Source organism: Moschus berezovskii, chromosome 5 (assembly GCF_049115385.1).
Source record: "Moschus berezovskii isolate FMDL1 chromosome 5, NW_MosBer_1.0, whole genome shotgun sequence".
NCBI classification, from domain to species: Eukaryota; Metazoa; Chordata; class Mammalia; order Artiodactyla; family Moschidae; genus Moschus; species Moschus berezovskii.
Genome location: NC_142464.1, coordinates 123,483,016 through 123,509,281, shown reverse-complemented (window position 1 = coordinate 123,509,281; position 26,266 = coordinate 123,483,016). Strand labels below are relative to the sequence as shown.

General features: G+C 56.3%; 1 protein-coding gene across 3 annotated transcripts in view; it reads left to right on the top strand.

Annotated features, from left to right (window-relative positions):
* ABLIM2 (actin binding LIM protein family member 2) overlaps positions 1-26,266 on the top strand; it is a 169,935-nt gene that overhangs the window by 121,332 nt on the left and 22,337 nt on the right. For 2 of the 3 annotated variants that reach the window (XM_088836565.1, XM_088836564.1), the window contains 4 exons: positions 5,791-5,843; positions 6,499-6,640; positions 18,709-18,770; positions 25,786-25,840. In XM_088836565.1, coding sequence (XP_088692691.1) covers positions 5,791-5,843; positions 6,499-6,640; positions 18,709-18,770; positions 25,786-25,840 — 312 coding nt within the window. Of the gene's footprint in view, positions 1-5,790; positions 5,844-6,498; positions 6,658-18,708; positions 18,771-25,785; positions 25,841-26,266 lie in introns of those variants that run through there. The other variant, XM_088836563.1, reaches the window with a different exon arrangement.

The following is a 26,266-nucleotide window of genomic DNA, read 5'->3' as shown; positions in this document are numbered from 1 at the left end:
TTCTTGCCAGAAACAAGCTCCAGGAGGTGACGTTGAGTTCCTGGGCCGTTTAATTAGTTTGCTAAGTCACTACTGCCAGGAGTGGGGTTCGAACCCACACAGACACATGTCCCTTGGATCTAAGTACAACTCCTTAACCACTCAGCCATCCCAGTGGTAAGAATACTGGAGTGAGTTGCCATGTCCTCCAGGGGATCTTCCCGATCCAGGGATCGAACCCGCATCTCATTTTTCCTGCATTGGCAGGCAGGTTCTTTACCACTGTGGCCACCTAGGAAGCTGAATGGCGACCCACTCCAGTGTTTCTTGCCTGGGAAATCCCATGAATAGAGGAGCCTGGTGGGCTGCAGTTCATGGGGTCGCAGAGTCAGACTCGACGTAGCGACTAAACCACCAAGTCACTTCAATCGTGTCCAACTCTTTGCGACGCCGTGGACTGAAATTGCCAGGCACCTCTGTCCACAGGGATTCTCCAGGCAATACTGGAGTGGGTTGACATGCCCTGCTCTTAAGATGATATATTCATTGAGCTTTAAAAATTTATGCTTTTTAATTAATGTATTTACTATTTAACTTTCCACTGCCGAGTCATCAAGAGCTGTTTTTAATTTAGCAACACTTTCTTCTGGTGCCTTCATCCCGTGTGTGTGTTTGGGGAAATGAGCCGACAGCCTGAGCGCAGCCAGGCCTGGGGACTCGGGGGGGACGGGCGGGGGCGCTGACGTTCAGGGTGCGGCTCAGGGTTAGGACCAGCGACTGCGCAGCTGTCACAAGTGCATCACGTGTGCTGGGGTTCCACCCAACACAGCCCTGTTAGCTGCCTTCAGTCCCTAGGTCGTGTCTGACTCTCTGCTACCCCGTGGTCTGCGGCACGCCAGGCCTCCCTGTCCATCACCACCCCCGGAATTTACCCAAACTCAGGTGCATTGAGTCGGTGATGCCATCCAGCCATCTCATCCTCTGTCGCCCCCTTCTCCTCCTGCCCCCAATCCTTCCCAGCATAGGGGTCTTTTCCAAGTGTCAGTTCTTCCCATCAGGTGGTCAATGTATTGGAGCTTCATCTTCAACATCAGTCCTTCCAATGAATATTCAGGACTGATTTCCTTTAGGATGGACAGATTTGATCTCCTTGCAGTCCAAGACAAGGAAGCTGAGGTCAGGGCCGTGAAGTGGCCATCATGACCAGTTGGTGGCCAAGTCCCCCCAGGTCTGCCTGGCCCCTGACAGGCGCTGCTCTCACTTAACTTCATTAGGGACCAACAGCGTTTTCTTGGACTACATTAGTTCCACCTCTTGTCATTCAGTCGCTCCATTGTGTCTGACTCTGTCGACCCCGTGGACTGCAGCGTATCAGGCTCCTCTGTCCTTCATTACGTCTCTGCTTGGTTACAATTCAATGACACGTTTTTAAAACAAGAATGAGAAGGAGAAGAAAGCAAGCAAAGCGAGTAGATGGATACTAAGGGAGAGAAGCAGCCCGTCCCACTGGCAAGGGCCGCCGCAGGGCTGGCGGAGGGCGTCAGACCGGCGGGGTCCGCGGGGGCCCCCACTGCCTGCCAAACCCCCAGCTGCGACGGGGCCTTTTTGGGGTCCTCTGACCGGCCCTGAGCCACTTGCAGTGTTGAGCCCAGTGTTGGCCCTCTGTGAGGCGGACAGGACTCCCCCACCGGCTCTGTCTGCTGCTCTGGGAAGCAGAGCCCTGGCTCCCAGGGGCTCTGCGTGCAGCCACGTGATGCCTGGCACAGAGTGGGGACTTTCCTCCCAGTGGGGTGGAGCTGGCCCAGCGTTGAAAGTGAATTCAAGAGGAAAACGTAATGCCTCCCTCCAGATTTCCCAGGAAGCTGTCCAGCTGCTAGGACAGATGTTCCGTTTCACCGGCAAGTGCATGGGAGCTGTCAGATGGTGGCGTGCGTGGAATCCCCGGCCCAGGGGATGGGGAGGGGTGGGTTGCCTCACCACCTCCACACCTGCTGTCAGCAAGGGGCTCTCTCCTGCCTCCCAGAGCCGCCCACCCGCACCAGGCCATAGGGGCCATCTGCGCAGCCTGTAACTATTTCCCTGGTGGCTCAGACGGTAAAGAATTTGGCTGCAATGCAGGAGACCCAGGTTTGATTCCTGGGTTGGGAAGATTTCCTGGAGGAAGGCATAGCAACCCACTCCAGTATCCTTGCCTGGAGAATCCCATGGACAGAGGAGCCTGGTGGACTACAGTCCTTGGGGTTGCAAAGAGGTAAAAATGACACAGTGATTAACGTTTTTAAGAAATTAATCACATCTCATGCGTCTCTGGGATTCCTTCATAGTGGGGTTGGAGGCGCATTTTTGCTTTGGGATGGGGGGAAAGGGGATGGCTCTGGGCAGATCGCCCCGCCCATCAGGGTGCTTCCTGCAAAGGTCCCGGGCAAGCAGGGGCAAGGACATCAGCCTAGCCCAAAAGGTTGCTCATAGCAGATACCTTCTGCGACTCGGACAGAGCCAACTCGTGTGACAGGAAAGACACACACAGCCCCATTTCTCTGCTTGTCCTGAACTGATCTGTCTGTTCCTGACACCCCGAAATAGCTACAAGTTAGCTGCACGATTCGCCTTTCATTTATTCCTAGTATTTCAGACCTGTGAGCCGAGCTCCTCATATGTGGCAGTATCCATGTTCATCTCACGTGATCCTCTTCACGTGGAGGGGGTGGGTGGGTGGCATTTGCCCATTTTACAGATCAGGAAACTGAGGCTCAGGGCCATTAAGGAAGCAGCCCGCAAGCCACACGAAGCCCCAGGGTCCTCTGTGTCCCTAAGCCCATTTCCCATTTCTGGAGAGACAACCGCCATGTGTTATGCGGCTCTGGAAAACCCCTGTTTGAGTCTGGTTAGCTTGTTCACACCTCTCGGAGCTGCAGGCGTTTGCAGAGAAAACTTGTTGCATGTTGGTGGAGTCCCCCCACCCCCCGCCATCAGAGGTGGGGCGCTTCTTTGAGCCTTGAGGTGGCTCTACAGCCAGAGCTCTTCTGCCCCCATGTGACCCCCAAGGCCGTGTGGAGTCCTCAGACCCAGGCAGTGGGGGTAGGGGCGCGCTGGTTCCTGGGACCCCAAGTCTTAGGAATCGCACACCCTCCAAAGCCCTTTGGCTGGAGCCACATAGTTGTTTGTGCATTTGCAAGTTACCCCAACTGCGGCAGTGCCTGCAGGGGCCTCTGCGGGCTGGTGAGGGATGTGGCTCACTCACTTTTACCAGAAGAGCCAGCCCTGGAGGCCGTCTCTGGGCTGGACAGTGGCCGAGCTCTCAGAGCCCCCAGTAGCCGCTGGCCAGATTGTCGCTGAGGCTGCTGCGCCAGCCGCCAAGAGTCCTGGCTGATGCATGGCCCAATGCCCAGGGCTCTGCTGCCTGGCGACAGCCATCGTCTGGGCAGCGGGAGCGCCCACGCCGCTGGGCGTGCATCCGCCTCCGGGCCCCGTCCCCCGCCACTCCATCACGGTGCCCTGCATGCAGGCTTGGCACCTGTTGCCCTCTGTCGGTGGAGAGCGCGAGGTCTTTCTTTTCATGTTGCAATCTGCTGTCTCTCCTGGGGGAAGGAGAAACAGGGAGCCGTTGGGAATAACGAAATGTCAGAACGTCCCGGATGGTCTTCAACTGTGGCCTTATCTTGTCAAGGTCCTGTAGCCCAGTCCCCCGTTTCCAAGCTCTCGGGTCTGATGTCAGTCTTGTCGTTGCTGGTGCACAAGGCAGGGTGCTCCCAAAGGCTAGAAGGTCTGAGCCCTCCGCAGGCTGCAGGTAAGGAGCCCACCCTTGGCGCGTCCTCGGTCTCGGTGGCTCGGTCTCCAGCCTCGGTCTCTGTGGCAGGTGGCGAAGGACCCTGGGGCCTTCCTTTCGTGGTTCTGTGCATGCATGGGGTCCGTGGTTTAGCTCGGGACGCACAGGATGGGTCGTCACTGAATTGGATGCTGAGAACTGTCGGCCTTGCCCTCGTGTGATTTATTTCATGTTAGTTTGGAGACGATAATGTGAGCCCAGCTGGGTGACCATCCCCCATCCTCCCCCCCCAAAAAATTGGGAAACAGAGAACACAGGCGCCTCTTGACTCAGCTGCAGAGAGTCTGCCGAGTGGCGGATGTTTGCGCGCGCGCTCCGGTCGAGCCCACCTCCGGTTTTCTGTTGCACCCCTCATTGCTCTTCCTGGAGTCCTCCCAGTGGCATCCCTCACTCACCGCTTACCGAGGTCCAGCCTCAGTTGAGTCCAGGGATACCCTCAGGATGAGCGGCGTTAGCGAGAAAAGAAAGAAAAAAAAGCAAGTAGAGTCTTGGTTGAGTGCTGAATCAAGACTGTTTTATTTTTTTACATCAGTGTTTATATACCCTAAACTAGTTCAGTTCTAAAGGCGGGCAGTGAACAAAGTCAGCTTAACTTTACGTCAGTTTGCCCTTTACAAAACCAGAATGCTTTCCTCATACTTCTCTGTTTACTAGAGTCTTTTTTATAGTAGATATTAATACATTATCTTCTGGCCTTGAGGCCTATTAACATCTCATGACCTTTTCTTACAAGCTAAGTGAATGCAAAGCTGTTTTTTGTAAGCTATTCTTATTTTTCCACTTGCCTTGTGCTGAACAGAAAAGTTATAATCTCATAGGGTAAAGGTTCAGCAGGTTGCAGCATAATAGAAATTTAACACAATGGTCAGTTCTTTTTAGTTACTGCACACAGACTCTGCGGCTCCGGCGAGGCAGTCTCTGCCTCGCATTCCTGGTTAAAAGCCTCGGTTGTCTTGTTGTTTCTACACTAGGGCTAAACTCTTACTATTCTAAATTCTAACTATAGTAACAATAATTTCTACATCAAGAGCAAAAACACAGCTAGCAAACGTGGATTCAGTAACAACTTCTGGAATAATATTTTTTCTATTCTCTAATAGGGCTTCTTCACCCCCCGAAGGGCTCTATCTATTAGGGCTTCTGCGTGATCAGCTTCTTTATGCTATTTATGATTAAGGTGTTGTGAGCAGTCATGTGCGTTAGTGCCAAGGGCATAAACAGTTGATTTTATTTGGAAAGAGGTCGGGGAGGCCTTCTGCCTGAGTCACAGAAATTAAGGAGCAGTCAGAAAGACAGATGTCATCTCTAAGCTGAGTGCCGGGCAGCTTTTTGAAATCCCTGAAGTCCTGATCTGCCTTGCTTGTCAGGTCTTGTCCTCATGACCTTGTTATGGGTGGGATCTCGCGTGCTGGCTCCCGGCAACCGCTCTGTGTCTTGTGGGCAGGGAGGTGGGGCACACAAGGGGAAGGACTTTGGAGTTAGACCGCCCGAGGTCCGTGTCAGCCTCTGCCGCCCGCTGATCTGTGATCTTGAGAAAGTCACATCAGGTCTCTGAGCCTCAACCCTCTGATCTGAGAAATGGGTCACTTGGGGATGAGCAGTAAAGTCTGTGAAGCTCAACCCAGCAGAGTCTGACCCACTGAGGGCTGGTCCATGGGGCCCTTCTGTTACTTTAAAGTTAAACTTGGAAGATAGAAAGCGTGATCTTCGAAATGCCAAGGGGCCAAGGAGGGGTCAGCTGGATTGTTAATGAGACATCAAGTCACACACCCGCTCTTCTTTTAGCGAATCCTATGCAAGGCCCCCCAGCCCCCATTCCTGTGGGAATATTCCCCAGCCGATCTGGTTCCTCAGTCCTCAAAAGTACAAGTGCTGGCGACTTTTCTTTATTTTCCATTTTGAGCATGACTGTGAAGTGGGAACCAGGACGTGCAAACCCACCATCGATGGTACGCTGCCTTGACTGATTGATTTTTCCCTTCCAGCGGCGAGGCGATCAGAGGGGGAAGATGGAGGTTTCGACCCAGATAACAGGAAGGTAATGGGGGCAGACCGGTGTTGGGGGGCCCTCTCCAATTTGAAGCTGCAGCTCCTCCTCTTAGGTTCTGCTCCTCAGGGGTCTGGCACGGGCCACATGGAACCAAATGTAAGAGGTAGTCTTAAATGCACTTAGGAACAGTACCTCTTCTACCAAAGTCCTCATTCTTTGCTGTGTAACTTGAAAGTGAAAGTGTTAGTCGCTCAGTCATGTCCAGCTCTTTGTGACCGGGTGGACTGTAGCCTGCCAGGCTCCTCTGTCCATGGAATTCTCCAGGCAAGAATACTGGAGTAAGTAGCCATTCCCTTCTCAAGGGGATCTTCCAGACAAAGGGATTGAACTCAGGTCTCCTGCATTACAGACAGGTTCTTTACTGTCTGAGCCAGTTTTGGTTCTTTAACCAAGGAGATGACTGAAAAGAAAGGAAAATAAATCTTGAGTCCACCCTGGCTCAAGAACTAAGACCCTTTGTTCATCTTTAAGGAAGATGGGTGAGTGTGGCAGGAGCCCAAGGCTGGCTTACCCGACTCCCGCCACGTGTGACCTCACTTGGGGCCCTGACCTCCCCAGCCTCAGTCTCCTCATCTGTAAAATGGGGCAGTGCCCCTGCAGGTCAAGTTGAAAGTCACAGAACTTCTGTTTTTTTTTTTCTCAGCAGAAGACCAGCTGGCTGATTCTCAAGGGGGAGGCAGACACGAGGACCGACTCCCCGGACCTAGACAGCCAGTGTTTGCCCCTCGGTAGCGGGACCGACAGAGGCCCTCCGCAGACGGTGCCAGGGGACAACTTCTCCTCACGTGAGTGGTTCTTCTGAGCAAGACGCCATCGCTGCGGCATGAAAGGCCTTGCAGAAAGGGGCCCACGACCTTGAGCTGATCCCCTCCCCCGATCTAAGTCCTGCTCCTTAGAACTCTGAGAGCAAACCTACAGACAGAAGGGCAAGTCGGCTGGGAAGCAGACCCGAGCCAGCAGGCTGCCTGCAGGCCATGCCAGTGTCCGCCTGAACTCTCCACAGCTGGGAGGAGGCTGGCTCGGGCTCCTGGGGTCCTCGGGGGGAAAAGGACTTCCGGGCTGGAAGTAAGGGCCTGTTTTCCTCCGGAGGACAGAGCGTGGTCCAGGTGGTGAGTCCAGACTCGGGGCCGAGAGCAGCGCTGCCCCGTGTGGTGTGCTAGAGCGCTGCCCCATGTTACTGCGTGGCCCCTCTGAGCAAGGGGCCGGCAGCTGGGACCCCATGTCCTCAGGGAGCGAGGTGGGACAGAGACCCCCACCTGCCTGATCCAGGGGACCGTGACACTCAGTCGGCATGGCCTCCGGATGTTGGGCAAAATTCCCCTGATGCTCTCCACGTCCAGAGGCTGTGAATGATGGGGGGAACAGCAGCAAGCTGCCCTCTGGTGCGCGCAGTAGACGGCAGATGGACTCTTCAGGTCTCGGCGGCTGTGGGTGGGTTTCTATAGACAAGCTGGAGGTGCAGTTAGGAAGTAGGGAAGGCCGGGAGGGGATGGGTGTGCGTGTGGGAAAGCCCAGGAAAGACACTGGCTTTGCCTTGAGAGAGGCCGGAGTTCAAGTCCCAGCTGGAACCTGACCTTGGGCCCTTTGTCCCGGTCCTGGGCCTCAGTTTCACCCGTGTGCCTGGCGGGGCTGTTAGCTACCCGCTGGGGAGGGGCTGTGTGCCGCCAGCGCTCAGCTGGGCACATAGTAGATGCTCAGCAGACAGACCGCTTTTCCTCACCATCATCCTCATCCTCGTCCTCCCGACTGTAAACTGTCTCACAAACGAAGGTGCGCGTGTTCCGACATGGGAGGGGGGCCAGGAAGCGTGGAGGTGACCGTTTGGTAAAGAAAACGTCTAAACACCGCAAGCGTGTGTCATTTTGTGTACCACCTCTGTAGGCGCCTTGCCAGCCTGGGTGGCCGCTATCCAAGTGGGAGCCAGAGTCACTGCAGGGCTGACATCCCCTTGGGAAGGTCGCATCAGGGAAGACCCTCAGCAAGACTCGTTCACTTGGTGGCCCAGGGTGGGAAAGGCTGAGGCAGGCGGGCGGGGGTGAGGGGTGCAGGGCTGCTCACAGGGGCAGTGAAGGGCAGACCCAGACCCGGCAGTTTCAGCTGGATCCCCAAGCCCCTCTCTGCCCACGGAGATTGGGGACTTGCCTGTGGCCCCGGGTCACTGGCCTTGACCATGGCCCTTTCTGCTTTTCCAAATGGCAATTGTTCGGAAGGTGGAGACCTCCTACTGCGCCAGCCCCCCAGAGAACCCCCAGCAGCGCCCCAGTAGCCCCCCCACCTTGGGGGCACCAAAGCACTAGCTCCCAGGAATGGACACTCTGGGGTTCTCAGGTGGGCTTGGCTAGCATCGGTTCTTCCTTGCTGGGGGGTGGGCAGGCCCGTGTCTGCAGGGCTGGTGGCCTCCCCTGGTCTCGCCTCTGGGGGGAGAGGAGCTGCTGCTGCTGCTGTCCCCAGGGAGTCCCTTGGTGGCCTTCCTCTGGCTTGGGGCTTAGGCGGGAGGGGCTCCATCTGGGAGGAAGTCCAGGCAGAGACAGGCCACACCCTGGGGACTCCCTGTGCGGCGCTGACCTGCGCTGTGACCTGGGCGTGTTTGCCCACCTCCCTGCCCCGCTTCCTCATCTTGTGCCACACGAGGTGCCTTGGGGTTGCCCCAGGTGCTCCCCCTGGGCAGAAGATCCTGCAAGGCCTGGAGGCTGTGCAGCCATTTGGGGCAATCACACACCTGCGAGGTCAACCCTATTCCTTGCTGCCATGTTCCCATCACAAGCTGCAGGGGCGCCCGGCCTGCAGGAATCGCAGTGTCTGTGCTGGAATTCGTGCTCTAACTGGGCGAGCCCTCTGAAGTACGAACAACCTGTGTCTGTGTGTATATGTGTGCGTGTGTGTGCGTGTGTGTGCATGTGTGCACACATCTGTACATGTGTGTGTGTGCGTGTGCGCGCTTGTGTGCGCATGTCCTCCTTCAGGGACACAGCCTCACATCAATTGTGATAATGCTCTGTCATCACTTCACTTTCTGCTGGCGTACTGACGTCAGTTCCTGCGAACGGGAAGCCCATGGTGTCTGGCCACTGCACCTGGGACTTCATCTCTGCCCTGCTGATATTGCTCTGCTCCCATCATGCATGGAAATAGCAGCGAGGACCCGGGCTGCTGTTCCTGCCTAGGTCAGGCGTGCCTTGCTATCTGCCAGCCTCTTGAGAAATTTGGGCGGGATGAGCAGTGAGAACTAAACTGAGAACAGAGGGGCATCCACCTTCTTTTCTCAAGCTGCATTGAGAAAATGCAAGTGGCCCCAGTCGTGAGTCCATCGACACCAGCTTAATTCGCAATCATTACTGAACAAAGCGGTTTGCACACAGCAAGGCAGGCCCACCTGCATCCCGGGTCGTCATCCGTAGCACGCCAGAGGAGGGTAGGGCTGTGACTCTCAACACGGCGGGCGCTCAATAAATGTTTGTTGAATTGAGATGCGCTAAATTCAACGGGTATTTATTGAGTACCCACTCTGTGCCAGACGCTGTGTGGGGCGCTGAGGGAGAGACAGAAGACAGGAGCGGCCCCAGCCCTGGGGAAGTGTGCAGGGAGCTGGGGCAGGCAGAGGTGCTGCTGGGAGCCTGCGCACACGCCCTGCCGCCCACCTGGGGTCCTCTGTGGGCTCACAGGGGCCGGGCGCGACCTCATCCCGCTCACAACACCTCAGCACGTCTCACCTGAGGCTGAATTCGTCGTTCGGTCACTCACCCATCCCTTCACTGAACATTAACTGAGCACCTACTTTGTGCTGGACACAGCGCTGGGCAGCAGAGCGGAGGTGGTGAAGGGGCCCAGTCCCCGCTCTCCGCGGGGAAGCAGATGGCTGAGAAAGCTGTGGGCTATCTCCCTCCTCTAAGACGGTGTCCTCAGCCGGCACGGCTCGTCCCTCCAGAGATCTCACTGAAACACACGTTTTATTACAGAGTGCTGTGCTTTTCCTTTAGGCTACACCTCGGGCATCATCTGTACTCTGCGTGTAGTTGTCTGGGCTTCCCTGGTGGCTCAGATGGTGACGAATCTGCCTGCAGTGCGGGAGGCCCAGGCTTGATCCTTGGGTCGGGAAGATCCCCTGGAGAAGGGAAGGGCAACCCACTCCAGTATTTTTGCCTGGAGAATCCCATGGACAGAGGAGCCTGGCGGGCTGCAGCCCACGGGGTCACAGAGTCGGACGTGACTGAGCGACCAGCGCTTTCACTTGCTTGCTTGCTTTCATGCATGCAGGCAGCTGTATTACTGATGAATCTGATTTTTGCCCTGGAAAGGGCTGGTACTGATTTTCTGTTACAAGGAGAGGGTCTTGAGCCTCACAGGATGCGGTTCACAGGGTGAAGGACACCAGGAGGTGCGGGCCCCTCCCCTGGCCTGGACCCTGCGGCCCGGCCTGCTGCAGCTCCCCGTGCCCCTCCCTTGCCCTTCAAGTCCTGTTCTCCCTTTTGAGGGTCCCCACGTTCCCCCTGCTCAGGAGGTCAGAGGTGTGCTGACATCAGGCAAAGCCCCAGGCCGGCTGAGACCCTTCCCTGAGGACTCAGTGAGCCCTGGAGAGGACCCCACCCTTCGGACGGGAATCAGGCAGTTAGAGTGGAGTTAGGGTAGGCTTGGAGGTCAGGGCGAGGACCGCTCTGCATGGAAAGCAAGGCGGTACAGAGGGGTGGTCCAGTGGGGCCAGCGCTCCCCACCCTGCCTGTGACTTTGCCATCCTGTGTCACCTTCTGTGTGTCCGTCCCCGTGGAGTCGCGTCCACTTGTCTTCCGCCGGCTGCCCACCCAGTCAGGGCCTGGCCGGAAGCTGGGGTCTGAGACTGTTCCCTGGGTCGCCGGCCCCGGAGCCCACCAGGAAGGTCGGGAGACGGCATCTCTGTTCATCTGTGTCTCCCTGCTAACAGCAGCAGGAAAGTGGGTGGCAGGCCCGCTCAGAAGTGGCTTTCCTTGTCCTCTGTTAGTCCTTGGGAGTTTCCGGGCTGTGGAGAAACAAAGGTTGTTCTCACGTTGCCTAGTCCATGGTGGAAAGAGAGAGCGTGGAAAGGTTGTTCTCATGTTGCCTAGTCCATGGTGGAAAGGGGGTGGTGTGCCAACCCCATGAGAATTTCAGAGCGCAGGGGCATGCTCAGCTCTGGGCGTTGTAACCTGAGACCCAGGGGGCAGAATCCACAAGCATCACACCAATGCGTCAGTCCTGGCCCTCCTTGTCCAACAAGCAAGAGAAGGCCCGGAGACAGGGCGCGACCGCCCAACCTCAACCAAGCTTTGGTGAGGGCTCCTGCGCCCTGGCCCTGGGTGTGTGCTGGGGGCACAGCAGAGTCTACACAGACAGTACCCCCACCCCAGGAACTGACAGTCTAGAGTGGAGGGGGGGTGACACAAAGCCCAGATGAAACAGTGGGACGTATGGCGCCTGCCTTTGCATACTGGACAGCATCACTGATTCGATGGACATGAGTCTGAGCAAGCTCCAGGAGATGGTGATGGACAGGGAAGCCTGGCGTGCTCAGTCCATGGGTCGCAAAGAGACGGACACGACTGAGCGACTGAGCAACAGCGACATGGACCCTGCAGGTCAGGGCACCAGGCCCAGCCCAGCTCGGAGGAGGAGGGTGCTAAGTGAGCAGGCCTGAAGAGGGAGGTAACTGGGGGAGAGGACCCTCCCCACAAAGGTGAAGGCTGGCTGCTGGGCCATGGGTGGCATGGGGCCTGGGATGTGCAGGGTCGCAAAGGGCTTTGGAGGCCTCGGGAGGGCCCAGCCTGGCCTGCGAGTGGGGGGTGGACCCACGGGTTCTCAGCAGCGCCCAGGCTGCCTCTGACTGAGCCTCCAGCAGGACTGTCGGGGGAGGTAAAGGCAGTGGGAGGCACACTGCGGTTATCCAGGCTGGAGGGGGAGGGCTTCTGGGGATGCCCTGGGGGTGTCCCAGGGAAGGACCTTCCGATCAGCCTGCACCAGGGCTCAAGGCGAGGAGCGAGGTGGCTGTTTGGGAAACAGGAGGCTGGGGGCAGTGGCCAGAAGCCAGTGGCCCGCGCGCAATGGCTGCAAACTTTCTTCTCTGTCTTCAGGGACCAGAGTCGGGGCAGCAGGGTTGTGAGCGGGAGATAATGCCGACGGTTTTACCCATTTAAACGCGGACAGGCAGCTTTGCAGAACGTAGACTAGAGGCTGCCGGGCCAGGGTGAAGGGGCTGTGGGGCCCAGATGAGCCGCGGGGACGCCCCTTGGGCAGTCCGAGCAGCAGGACCGGTGTGAGCGGTCAAGCGGGGCGCGCAGGATCAAGAATGACCGTCCAGGTCGTCCTGGCCCAGGTGGGCGGAGTCACCTTTATTCAGAGGCGGGGCAGGAGCAAGGTGGGTTCTTCTTGTTGACACAGGAGCCCGAGACAGCCAGCCCCAGCCGGAGCTGCAGGGAGGTGGATCGGCGGGCGGGGCCCTCAGGAGAGGTCTGGGCTGGAGGCAGAGTCCCCGGGGCCCTTGGCTCCCAGGTGGGCCTAGGTGTAGGGTATGGGTAACCTGAGACCCAGGCCCTCCCTGGTCGGGTTCCAGAGCTGCGTTATTTTCTCCAAAGGGTCTGGGGCCCAGAGAAGCTGTGATTCTCCTGCTCAGCACCCACCTCTGCCTCCATTCCCCTTTCCTGCAGGACCTGGGGTGAAGGTAGAGAGAAAGCGTGGGCAGGGGGAGCCCCCGGAGAGGCCTGGGAGTGGAGAGAGCCAGGGCTGGGGGTCAGGACAGGGGAAGCCTGGGCGAGAGAGGCCCAAGGGGGCTGGAGGGCTCGGGTCAGGCGCCCAGTGTCCTGCAGGCAGCTGAGGGGCCCCTGGGGCAGAGACAGCCGGGAGAGTGTGGCCGGCCTGGCCTCCGGCTGGACGGACAGCCTGCCCTCTGCCCTCCCGCTCATGTTCGGCCCCAGCAAGAGCAATGGGGGCTCCAGAAGTCAGGAAGGGGACCTTGGCCCAAGAGGAGCCCCCTTGCGTGTGAGGGCAGAGCCCTCTTGCCCTTCCCTAGGGGCTGGCTGGAACTCTGCTTTCAGCAAAGGTCCCTGTGCTCCGCGCGCTGGACAGGCTTTTCCCCAGCCTGGGGACCGGATGGGTGTGACCTCGGATTTGTGGGCAGGGACACAAGCTGGGCCCAGACCCTTGGGTGTCCTGGGTGAGAGCCCACATCTCAGGTCACAGCTCTCAGGCCTCCTATGACCCCCCACAATTCAGCTCTGGGTCTTGTGGTGCTAACCTGGGAGCTCTGTCTCTCCTCTCCCAGCCCCGGCACGGGACACCTTATCTGGGGCCCTCCGTGTCCTTTCCCCACCGAGGACCGTCAGCCCCTGGGGCAAGGTCCAGGGGGCCCCCTGTGCCTCCTCTGTGCCTGCCCCCCAGCGAGTGCCCGCGGGGCAGCGGGTGCCCAGGGCTTCCCTGAGCAGAGCCTTGCCTTGTTCGTGGGTCGCAGCATGGTGGGGGCACTGCGGGCAGTGACCGTGGATATGAGATTACATTGGGGGTCAGCAGAGGCGGCTGGATCTGGGTACCGTTCCCCTGGGGGTTAATCCTGGCTTCTCTCTTGCTGCATGACCCTGGGCACAAGAGCAAACCTCTCTGAGTGTGAAGTCGCCATCGCCTCGTCTCTGAAGGTGGGCATGGTGCCGTCTTCCTGGCAGGAAGCACCTGGGCTTTGGGGCTCCAACGTGAGCATCCTGTGGGCTGAGCCCTGGGGTGCCACGCAGAGCTGGGCAGGTCCACAGGCCAGCCGTGGTGAGCCTGAAATAGACCCCTCTCGCTTGCTTCTGAAGCCTGAAGCTCAGGTGGCCCAAGGGGCCTCCTGCCCACGTTCCTTGGGGCTGAAGGGGGTTCCAGCCCCTCCTTCCTTGGATGGGGACACTGAGGTGCTGAGAGGGGACCTGAACCTGAGCAGGGCTGTGCAGCTGCAGACTTCCGTATCCATGATCAGTGAACCAAAAACTGTTCACTGTGCTGGTGAAGCTGACCGAGATCTGCCCAGGGGAATGGCTCCCTGCCCGTTATCCACAAGGCATCCTGGAGAAGCCGTGTATTGAGCTGCACCTGAAACAGTCATCCACCCGCAAGGGCTGTCTCCTTGACCATTTGTTCAGTGATTACTCTAACCTCGGATGAGCCAGCCCAGAAGAGGGGCAGACCCAAGGAGACACCACTCAGGGCCCCACAAGTGGTCCCAGCAGAACGAGGAGGGCAAGGTGGCCACAGGAGGGCTTCTGGGAGGAGGTGGCAAGGGAGCCTGGTTAGGCTGAGCTTGGAAATGGGGCGTGGGCAGGCGTGCAGAGCCTCTAGGGCGTGTTGCAACTCGGGGACCTAAGCACCCAGCTGCCACCTGGGCTGCCTCTCCTATGTGCCTTCTCTCTGCCTCTGATACACACAGTGCACACACTCTTAAGGCCAGCTGACGCTGCCTGACAGGCAGGCCCCTAGAAGACTCCCACACCTGAGCAGCTGCACAGCCCTCACCAGGGAAGAGCGCCTGTAGCACAGAGGGTTATGGGGGAGAAAGTGCAGAGTCTGGGGAGCTTGTCCCATCCTCTTCATGAGTAATCATTTGACCTTCTGGTCATTTTAGTTCGGAGAAGGCAATGGCAACCCACTCCAGTGTTCTTGCCTGGAGAATCCCAGGGACAGCGGAGCCTGGTGGGCTGCCGTCTGTGGGGTCGCACAGAGTCAGACACAACTAAAGTGACTTGGCAGCAGCAGCAGCAGCAGGTCATTTAGTTTCCCTGGGCCTCAGCTTCCTCACCTGTAAAATGGGCTCATGTGTAATGCCTTGGCTTGTGATGGTCACGTAAAATCTCTGAATATGTGAAGGGACCTTTTAAACTGGTGGTTCTCAATCCTGGCTGCACCCATGATCCAGGGACCTCTGAAATCTACCGATGGCTGTCCCATCCCAAGAGAAACCGATTCTAATGGGTCTTAATAGCACCCCAGGGATGCGATAAGTGGAGACTATTCTCTCCCTGCCTTCTCCCCTCAGTACAGTGGAAAAGCCCTAGAACAATAGGGCGGATGGCCCTAGAACTCTGGAAGGAAGAAGGCGGACTGGCCAGAGGCCTGAGGACGTGAGGGGAAATGTGGGACCTGTGTTTCCCGCCTGCCGTGCGGCGGACGAGGAGAGTAAGGAAGCTGCCCTCCCTGGCACCCGGCCCAGGGAGGCTCTCCATCTACACCAGCCTCTCCCACCCCCACCCCAGGGCGCAGAGCAACCAGGAAAGCACCTTTCATCACCAGGCTTTACCAGCAACACCAGGTGGCCTCTGAAGACCAGAAGAGCAGTGTAACAAGCATTCTGAAAACTGACTCGTCTTCAGAAGCACAGTCCACAATAAGCCAGGCCCTACATGTTAAACCTAAACAGGCAGACGGCCTGCTAACATGGAAGACTTAACCAGGACCCAAGCCTCCTAGCAGTAAATTCTCATGTCCAGGATTCAGTAGAAAATCACTCATTGCAGCAAGAACTGTGAACATAACTATTTGAATGAGAAAAGACAGACAGCACGTTGTTCAGTTGCTCAGTCGTGTCCGACTCTTTGTGACCCCATGGACTGCAGCGCGCCAGGCTTCCCTGTCCTCCACTGTCTCCTGGAGTTTGCTCACTCATGTCCATTGAGTCAGTGATGCCATCCAACCATCTCGTCCTCTGTCGTCCCCTTCTCCTCCTGCCCTCAATCGTTTCCAGCATCAGGGTCTTTTCCAATGAGTCGGCTCTTCACATTAGGGCCAAAATTGGAGCTTCAGCATCGTCCTTCCAATGAATATTCAGGACTGATTTCCTTTAGGATGGACTGGTTTGATCTTGCTGTCCAAGGAACTCTTAAGAGTTTTCTCCAGCACCATAGTTCTAAGCATATCCTAACACTGAAAAGAATTAGATGTTAGAATTATCTGAGAAGGATTTTTAAGGCAGTCATCACAAAAATGCTTCAACCAAAAATGACAAATACTCTTGAAACAATTGAAAAAGTAAAAAAAAAAAAAAAAGTCTCACAGAAGGAATACAAATTCTAAAACAAAAAGAATTCAATGAAAATGATGGAACTGAAAAATAAGATCAGCAAGATTTAAAAATTCATGGGTGAGTTCCCTAACAGAAGAGAAGGCTGTGTCAGAGGAGAGACTCTGAGCTTGAAGACAGAACAAGAGAAATGATCCAACCTGAACAGCAGAGAGAAAACAGGAAAAAAGACTGAACAGAACCTCAGAAACCTGCAGGATAACACTTACGTCACTGGAGGCCCAGAGGGAGAAATGGGTCCAAAAATATTCACAGAAATATTGCCTGAAAACAAAAAATTAGGCAAAAAGACATAAACCTACTGGCTCAAGAAACTGCGTGAACCCCAAGTAGATTAAGCCCAAAGTAATCCACAACCATACTTAAACTTCAGAACCAGAAGACAGAAAAAGCAATCTTGAAAGTAGTCCAAGAGAAAAGACACTTTATCTTCCCTACCAGGGACACCAATGCGAATAACAGCCAACTTCTCGCCAGAAACCATGGAGGCCAGAGGAAGGTGGCACGTTTTTCAGGTGCAGAGAGACATTTGCTGTCGATGCGAATTCTATCTCGGGTGGAAATATCCTTCAGGAATGAATGGAAAATGGAGACCTTCTCAGACAAAGGAAAACTCAGCAAAGCTTTTGCTGACATACTTGTCTAATGGACATTCTCCATTCCGGAAGTGATAAAGAGGGCTTGGAAATTCAGAAAGGAAGAACATACAAGTAGGTAAAAATAGAGGTCAACGTATCAAACTGTCTTTCATTTTGATGAGTTTCTTAAGTCATTGCTGATGATCAAAAAGTATACAGAAGCTCAAGGCCGATAGAAGAAAGAGCTAAGACGGTCATAGTTGATGAGTCAGGAAAACGAAGTGGTCTGATGGAAGTAAGGTCTCTACACTTCATGCGAGCGTAGGATGCTGAGACAGAGGCTGGCAGCCTGAGCACAGGGGGCTTTAGAAGCTGGCCTGGTGGTGGCTTCTGGGTGGAGAATCACTGGTTTAGAGCAGACAGAGGTGAGGGCATAGCTGGTCCCGGGACCCTAAGGGGTGCCCAGCCTCAGTGAGCATTAGAATGCCCTGGAGGGCTTGTAAAACACAGGCTGCACGACCCCAGTCCCAGAATTCTGCATCTGTAGGTCTGTGATGGGGCCTGAGAATCTGCCCTTTCTGACAAGTTCCTGGGCGACACTGGCGCCACTCATTGGAGACCCCGCTTTGAGACACGCCACCAGCACCCTTGGCTGATCAGGAGTTCCTGGGTCTCCGCTGAGGGCACAGCCTCATGCCCCCAAGAGTTCTGGCTCTGTGCATAAACTGGGGAGCGGGTGTGTCCTGGAGGGACCCCAGGACTGTAAGTCAGGAGGCCTCATCTTGCGGCTCAGGACCGGGTGAGCTTGGCCAGGTTCCTCTGTGGCCCTGGACCTCTGTCCCCCTTTCCATGAAATGGGAGGAGCTGGCTGGGTCACTTCCTGGTGGGGCCCAGGGTGACGGCAGGAGTGAGGGGCGCCCAGCAGGCCTGGCCCTGGTGCCTTGCCCGGCTATGCTTTCTCCAGCTCTGCTGCCTTCTGTTTTACAGATCAGTTTTCACACAGGTTTCCTGTGACGAGAATGCTCCTAGGTTAAAACAAGTTTGAGACCCCTGCCCTTGACATTGTAAAGGGCCCCTCCTGACCCCCATCCAGAACCTTCTCACGGGCCATCCGGGGGCACATCCCTGAGGCAGGCCCCCAGCTGAAGCCTTTCCTGCGAATGTGGCCTGTTCAGAGGTCTTCTCTCCCCGTCCCTCCGCCAACCCCTGGGAGAAAGGCACCCGGATTAACAGCACCCTCTGTTCGGAAGCTGGCTTTCCTGGAGTGGGCCACAGGGTGGGGAGGCCAGCAGGCGCTTCTGCACACAGTGCCTGCCCCACCTCTGGGGGGCTCGGTCCTCCATCCTTGGGGACATTACAGGGGCTCCCAGGAGCGCGTGCTGGGAATAGGGACCCCTGGAGTCAGCAGCCATGGCCACTGTTCTTCACGGGTCCACAGACTATGGAAAGACAGATGTTCAGACAGCCGGGGGAAGTCTGCTCCCCCAGGGTGGGTAGGGGTCCCCTGCCCCCCAGGGACCCCAGCTATGCCCTTTGTTTTCCTTCCGGGGCACGTCCCACACTCATCTCTGATCCAGGAACTTCCGCTCTGTTCTCTGTAGACGTGGTATTGACGTGGTTAATGATGGGGCTGGGGAGGGGAGATGTCTCAAAGTCCTGGGCCCCCCCGGGGAGCCAGGAAGGTGAGCCAGGAAGGTGAGCGATGGAGGGGGACCAGGTGTGGGATTTGCACTGGGAATTCAGAGCCCCATGTCTCAGACTGGCCCCTTGAGAAGTTAGAAATTAGGATTTTAATGTGAAACCCCCCAATTGCAAACAGCTCAAGGGTTTTGAAAGGTAGTCTGCAGGCCACCTCTGGTGGACTGGGCCTCCGCTGGTCGCCTCTGGCTCAGGGTGGCCAGCCCTGCCCACACAGGGCCCCTTCCCGCCTCTGCCCCCAGCTCTCCTGGTCAGCCGGGTGAGGAGCTGGCCAGGCGACGGGACATGCGTGCCTGCCAGGCTGGGTCAGGCTCTGTGGCATTCCCGGGGTCAAGCGTGGGCTCAGGGACACCACCGTCTTTCTGTGTTCATCTTCAGTCCGTGCCCGGGGGATCGGGGTCTGGAATGAGGCAGATGGGATGTTAGGGGCCCTCCCGTGTCACCCAGTCACCCCCCACCCACATGGGCGTACCCCCTTTCCGGCGCCCGGCCAAGCCTGGCTGCCTGCGTGACAGCTGTGCTGTGTCTGTTCCAGGGTTCCCCTATTCCAAGTCTGACCCTGTCACAGGACATGGCAAGAATGGCTTGGACCACCGGGTAGGTACTTGATACCCCCCACCCCGCACACCCTCCCCCGCACATGCGTACTAACCAGCGCCCAGGGCTAGTGCGGGTCCCACAGCTTGGGGACCACTTGGCCAGGAGGAGGGGCCCTGGGGACCCCGCTTACCCACCTGCCTGCCTCTGCCTGCTGCCCCACCGAGGGCCAGACCACCACCCAGTGACACCCCTCCTCCGTCTACCCCCAGCCCCCAGGGAGACCCCAGGGTTGTGGGGGGCAGGGGCAATGGGGCCACTCAGAGGGATCAGACCTTCCTAAAGGCCTTCCTGACCCCCTTCTCCTATGACCTGGAGCCTAACAAGGACCAGAAAGGATGGAGGCATGTCATGAGCCATGTGTGCCCAGCATCCACCCCCTCTCCTGGCGTGTTCTTGTCGCCCCCCTCCACTGTTAGTACCATCACCATGGTCGCCTCTGACGGTGCCCTCAGCACTGTGAGCGCTTCTGGGGTCACACAGGGGCCGGCGTCTTCTCTCCTCTCCTGCTGATCACCATGGTCACCTCTGATGGTGCCCTCAGCACCATGAGTGCTTCTGGGGTCACACAGGGGCTGGCGTCTTCTGCTGTCTCCTGGCAGCTGCTTTGAGCACCCCCTCCACTCCCTGAATATGGGGACTTGAGAATGTAGCCCAGACAGCCGAGCACCTGGCACGTCCCCCAGCCGGGCCCACATCTCGTCCCTCTTCCCACAGCTTGTCTAGGTCTGCAGCGAGGACCCCCGGGCGGGGTGGTGTGTGGCACCGGACCTCCCCCATGGTAGACAGACAGGCACACACACAACAAACACCACACACACACACACAGAGAACACAACATACACAACACATAAGACACACACACACATGCTCACATACACATACCACACAGACACACACACCACACACACACACACACAGAACACAACATACACAACACATAAGGCACACACACATGCTCACATACACATACCACACAGACACACACACCACACACACACACAGAGAACACAACATACACAACACATAAGACACACACACACATGCTCACATACACATACCACACAGACACACACACCACACACACACACACACAGAACACAACATACACAACACATAAGGCACACACACATGCTCACATACACATACCACACAGACACACACACCACACACACACACAGAGAACACAACATACACAACACATAAGACACACACACATGCTCACATACACATACCACACAGACACACACACCACACACACACACAGAGAACACAACATACACAACACATAAGACACACACACACACATGCTCACATACACATACCACACAGACACACACACCACACACACACACACAGCGCCGGGACACCTGCTGCCCCAGAGGCAGCCTCTTACCAGTCGGAGGACGCTGTCCACAGACTGCTGCTGCTACTGCTAAGTCACTTCAGTCGTGTCCGACTCTGTGTGACCCCATAGACGGAAGCCCACCAGGCTCCGCCGTCCCTGGGATTCTCCAGGCAAGAACACTGGAGTGGGTTGCCATTTCCTTCTCCAATGTGTGAAAGTGAAAAGTGAAAGGGAAGTCGCTCAGTCGTGTCTGACCCTTAGCGACCCCACGGACTGCAGCCCACCAGGCTCCTCCATCCATGGGATTTTCTAGGCAAGAGTACTGGAGTGGCTTGCCATTGCCTTCTCCGGTCCACAGACTGAGCACTTCCATTCTTCCCACTTGTCCCCACTTTTTCCCCTGGGGTGGTCCTGTCACCACGTGTGTAATGCAGGGAACGGTGACTCCTCGCACTGACCTCTGACCCAGGGTCCAGCCACAGGGCACGTCCTAGAACAGGGGCCCCATCACGGAAGCTGTGGGCATCCTCAGGCCCTTCTCCATCACCCTTGGCCTCTGTGGGCCCTGCTGCTGCGTCTGTCCTGGGCCCCAACACCTCTGCACGATTAGCTCAGGTGGACTAGACACATCCCACTGACGGCTCAGGTGGACCATACACATCCCACTGATGGCTCAGGTGAACTGTGCGCATCCCACTGATGGCTGAGGTGGACCGCGCGCAAACCACTGACAGCTCAGGTGAACCTCACATATCTCACTGGCCACTCAGGTGAACCACGCGCATCCCACTGACCACTCAGGTGAACCACGCGCATCCCACTGACCGCGCAGGTGAATTGTGCACATCCCACTGACCGGTCAGGGGAACCACGCACATCTTACTGACTGCTCCCCTGTTTGTTCAGAGTGGGCTGAGCTGGAACAGGCACGCGGCATGCTTCTCTGAATTTCCTTTAAGGATTTCTCCACTCCTGTCCTCCAGTCCTATCCACAGGACCCCCAGGGCGCGGGAGAAGGTAGATCCTTAGGTTCAGCCTGAGGGTCCTGAGGGCAGAGGGAACGGGTCAGAACGCTTCCTGAGTCTCTGCTCTGTGACTCAGGGGCCGTGACCGCCAGGGTCACTGGCTGGGCCACGTCCATGCCAAGGCGTTCCAACCCCCCCACAAGCTGAGTCCAGAGGTTTCTCTCAAAATGTGGGAGACAATTAAGAGGATGAGTGTCAGCACCCGCAGGCTTGCATCCTTGGTGGCTGAGCTGTGCGTTGTCTAGGGAGAGTTCCCTCTTGGCTGCCATGCTGGAAGGACGCTGGTCAGTGGCCCCCAGCCCCTGCGGAGAAGGCGTGGCCTCCAGATGCTCCGGCCCCAAGGAGCCTGGGAACAGCTGGTGGAGACAGTCTGGTGGGGCACCGTGTCCAAGCCTCTCCTAGAGCAGACAGCAGACGCTTAAGTTTCACAGAGTTGACAGCTGAACCCTCCGGGAATGTTTCTCCTGCTGGCCTCAGTGTGGGGAGCAGAGTGTTAGAAAACCTGTGAGCCCTTCTCTACATCTTAAGGAGTCGATAAAGACAGAATTCATCATCCCATGAGGACTTTTAGCTTTTCACATTAGACTAGCTCGGAAGTTGGTGAAATTCCTTGTTGACTTTTCTTTGGGATTCTTTTCTCCTCACTTATGTTCTCTCCTATTTTTTATTCTTCACTCTCTCTAAGACTCTTATATAACTGCATGCCTGTTCTTTGGCTGGAAGACCGGATAATTAATGGCCAGTCTTTTACAGCTCAGCCATATCAGATTAAGTTGTTTCTTGGTTTGTTATTTTACTTTCTGAAAGGATTGTAGGTGATCTACATTAAAAGCACAGATGCAGAGAGACCAAATCCCAGAGGAGAGGAGAATAAAGAAATGGGAGAAAATTATGTCAGAAACACACAAAAGAACACTGTCTGGAAAAACCATCGAAGCTCAGCTAAGAGCTTCCTGATGACCAGGGCACAGAGGCTGGTGGGACCAGTTGTTTGTTCTCATTGTCAAGTGGAAGGAAGTTAGTAAATCAGGAGGCAGAAATGTGCCTGGTTCTTATTCCAGGATGGATTTGGAGCTAGCACCCTAGGCCCCAGAAGGGCTTCCCTTGTGGCTCAGCTAGTAAAGGGCTGGCCTGCAATGCAGGAGACCTGGGTTCCATCCCTGGGTTGGGAAGATCCCCTGGAGAAGAGAAAGGCTACCCACTCCAGTCTTCTGGCCTGGAGAATTCCACAGACTGTATAGTCCATGGGGTCGCAAAGAGTCGGACATGACTGAGCGGTTTCACTTTCACCCTAGGTCCCAAAGCTTTTTTAAACGTCCTAGTAACTAGCCAGCCACAGAGCCTACCACATGGTGGATAGTCAGACCTCTCTGTAGGATAAATGGGAAAAGAGCCGCCTGTGAAAGCCTTTCCTGTGGACCAGAGAGCACTGGTTCCAATATGTGCTACCTGGCCTGCTATTAAGAGACTGGAGAATTCCATGGACAGAGGAGCTTGGTGGGCTACAGTCCATGGGGTCCCAAAAAGTTGGACACAACTAAGTGACTAACACTGAACAAGGTAGGAGTTAAGGTTAAAGTGAACTAGGAGTTTTAGTGGTATGAAGAGGGGATGACCCAAGTTACGAATCAGTCACAGTATTCATAAACTTAAATGTACCAAGTAACATAGCAATGCCAGAGACCCTGGTAAAATGCAAGTATGGGAAGTATTTTGAATAAGACTCTTTTGAAGTCAGATAAGGATCCAGTGAAGTAGAAACGTACAGAGAGCAATTTAATAGTGCAAAGAACAAAATTAAACTAATAAGTGTATGAAAAATCCATATCTTCTGAATTAGGTTTTCACATGTCCATAAAACATTAATTAGTGTATATCACTATGAAGGAAACCTTAACACAGTGTCAAAGTCTGATATTTTCCAACTGTGATGCTGGAAAGAACACATGCATTAGCACCAAGCAGCCCCGAGCCCGGATCCCAGCTCTGCCTCATACTGGGTGTGTGTTTGGGCAAGTTACTTAAACTTCAAGTCTCTATTTCCTAGTCTTTAAAAAAAAAGTCATGGCAACCCACTCCAGTATTCTTGCCTGGAAAATCCCAAGGACAGAGGAGCCTGGTGGGCTGCAGTCCATGGGGTTTCAAAGAGTCAGATATGACTGAGTGACTGAGCACACACGTACACAATCATCCTTACCTCTTAAAGTTATCATTAAGACAAATGACGTGATGGTTGTGAAATCTAAGCTCTGTAGGCCTAGTTCCCAAATGAATAATTATTACAAAAGCACATTTCCACCCTTTCTTACCTCTGCATCACTGGCTCCTAAGCAAAACATGAGCTTTAGCAAGAAAAGAACAACCGTCAGTGCTGAATGGCCAGTTTCGTTCTCCCTGTTATCAATCCCAGTATAATTTTTGGAAACTAAAAAGCATCGGTTAAATCTTTCACAGTTCCATGTATTAGCTGTGTGATCTTGGGCAAGTATCTTTACTTCTCTGAGCCTCAGCCATTACACGCTGATAATAATGCCCACCTCCTGAGGCTGCAGGAAGGTGAGTGAACGTGTGTGTAGGGCAGCTGTCTCCTAATAACCCCGAACAAATGGGAGAGGTAAAGAGGTGGTTGCTTTTAGATTCTCTGTTCTCTGCTGAGAACTGCAGAGGGATCAGCTAGGTGTGTGCCTGTGGGTGCTGCCTTTGTGGGATCCCCCTGGGCCACGTAGCTGTCCCGCCAGCCCACACATCAAGCCAGAGGCCCCTGGCTCCCCTGCACCAAAGTGGACATGAATGCCCCCACACACTGGGTACTTAGAAAGTCAGGAGTAGACTGCTCTTCCCCTGCTCTGGACTGACACGGTGCCCCCCCCCTCCACCTGGGGGATGCCTGCCTCCCTGCTGAGAGTCTCTGCCCTGTCTCCGAGCCTGGGTGGCCAGATGATGCTGGTTCTGCTGCCTGGAAGTGGCTTTCCCACAGCTGCAGGCGGTGGTGATGCACCCTGGCCCGGGAGCTTGCCGCCTGCGATGCAGAGCAGTGGGCACTAGGTGGCAGCATTTCTCTTTCATATCCGAACAGGCCTGGGGAGAAGGCCAAGGTGGGAGACAGAGCCTCCTTGCTTTGTGCAGGAGGTTCCCTGTCCAGACAGGTGCAGGGACAGGGGGATGTTTGTCAGCGGCCCGAGAAGCTGTCTCCAAATATCGCTCTTGAAACTCCCAAGGGGAGTCCTTCACGGGCGAGTTGGTGGGTGCGAGGTTGCCCGGCCCCAGGTGCCAGTACTGGGACTAGGGTGAGGTGCCAGGCTCTTACCTAAGGACTCAGTAATCAGGATAAGCAAGATGCTCATACAATGTCTGTGAAAAATCCAAATTATTATTATTATTGTTTTTAAGTCTTTATTGAATGTGATACAATACTGTTTCAGCTGTTTATGTTCTGGTTTTCTAGCTGCGGGGCATGTGGGATCTTAGCTCTCTGACCAGGAATTGAACTTGCACCTTTTGTATTAGAAGGTGGAGTCTTAACCCCTAGGACTGCCAGGGAAGTCCCCCAAATTATTTTTAAAAAACTGGCGCTGGACAAAGGATCAGACACGTAAAACCGCCGCAGCCCTCCACTCAAGCGCTCACCTCCCTCACCGCCTCGTCCCGGCGTCTCTGGGCCTCAGTTCCCCCGCTCAGGATGAAGGACGTTGGACTGGGTGCTTCCGGCGGCCTCGCCCTGCCCCACGCTCGTGAGGACTGTGACGAGCTTCTCGCCTGTCACCTCTCTCAGTAAATGAGCGCTGGAAGCCCTCTCCCTGTAACACAACCCAGAGTGAGAAGGCAACGCCCCCCTTAATGGCAGGGCTCCCTCCGTGGAAATTTAACCGCTGTGCCCAGTTTCAGAAGCGCTGGCCAAGAGCCCTGACCCGGATCAGATACTGTACCCGGTGCCAGACGCGAGCATACGTAAAATGCTTTTCTCCACTGCAGGCGGTGGACTCAGGGCCCAGACAGAATGGACAGGACGGGGGGTGGGGGGGCAACTGACCTGCAGGGTCTGGTGCCCATGTCGCAGGGCAGGGACCCTCCGGAGAGGTTTGCAGGATGACTTTTCAGGTGGGCAAAGGGAACAAGAACTCCAGACATCAGGGTTGGCTGCTGAGATGCCACAGACAGGTGAGGGAGGCACCTGAGAGGGCTGGCTGGGCTCCCAGGTCTGCCGCCCCTCCGAGTGCCAGCCCTGGAGTGCCAGCATGGCACAGCCACACTCATGACATGTGGGCTCTGTGCCAGGGGCTTTACAGACACTGGTCACCCGGGCCCCCTGGGGCCCACCCGTCCAGTGGGACCGGAGGCCCCGTGCTGGCGCCGCAGCCCCGGTGAGATGCCCGCGGGGTCTGGGCCAGCTGTGGGGCCAAGGGGCTGGGCGCCCGGGAGCTGTCATCTCAGCGGCTTAGGAGCTGGTGGGACAGGCAGGGGCGGCCTAAAGGCGGCAGGAGGCGTGTGAGCACACCCGCTCATGGGAAGTCGGCGACCTTTCCAGAGTCTGGTCCCAGCGGGCACCCCGGGCCAACCCTCGTCCCCCGCCCGGCTGCCAGGACCCTGGAGACAGCCTGCCCCCTGCGACCTGCCCCTGCTGCCCTCTCTCTTTCTCTTCCAGAACGCCAATGTGGGCCCTGGTGGAGCAGACCCGGATGCCGGCTGGGGCACGCGAGGTACAGGAGGCGGGGACCCCGTGGGTCTCTGGCTGGGGCAGGGGCCGCTGGCAGGGTTCCGAGACCACCCTCCCCTGCAGGGCCGCCGGCAGAAGGCCCCGAGCAGGAGGCCGAAGCCGGGGATGCGCGTGTCCCCACCACTTCAGGTCGCGGTTGCGCTTCGGTTTTCGCCTCCATCCTGAGTTCCCCGACGTGCTTCCTCGTCTCCCTGGTGTGTCCCCCTCTATCTCAGGTGCTAACCCAGTGCTCCCCCCCCGTCTGGAGCATGGGCCCACCCTGTCCTGACCGACTTGCCACTCCAGGTCACTCAGGCAAGAGATCTGTGTTTGAGTGACCACCCCAGGCCAGGGTGGCGGCCAACCAAACACCGACAGTCACATCCACGGCAACAGGGAGGGCAGAGCCGCAGGGAAAAGCCACCTCGGG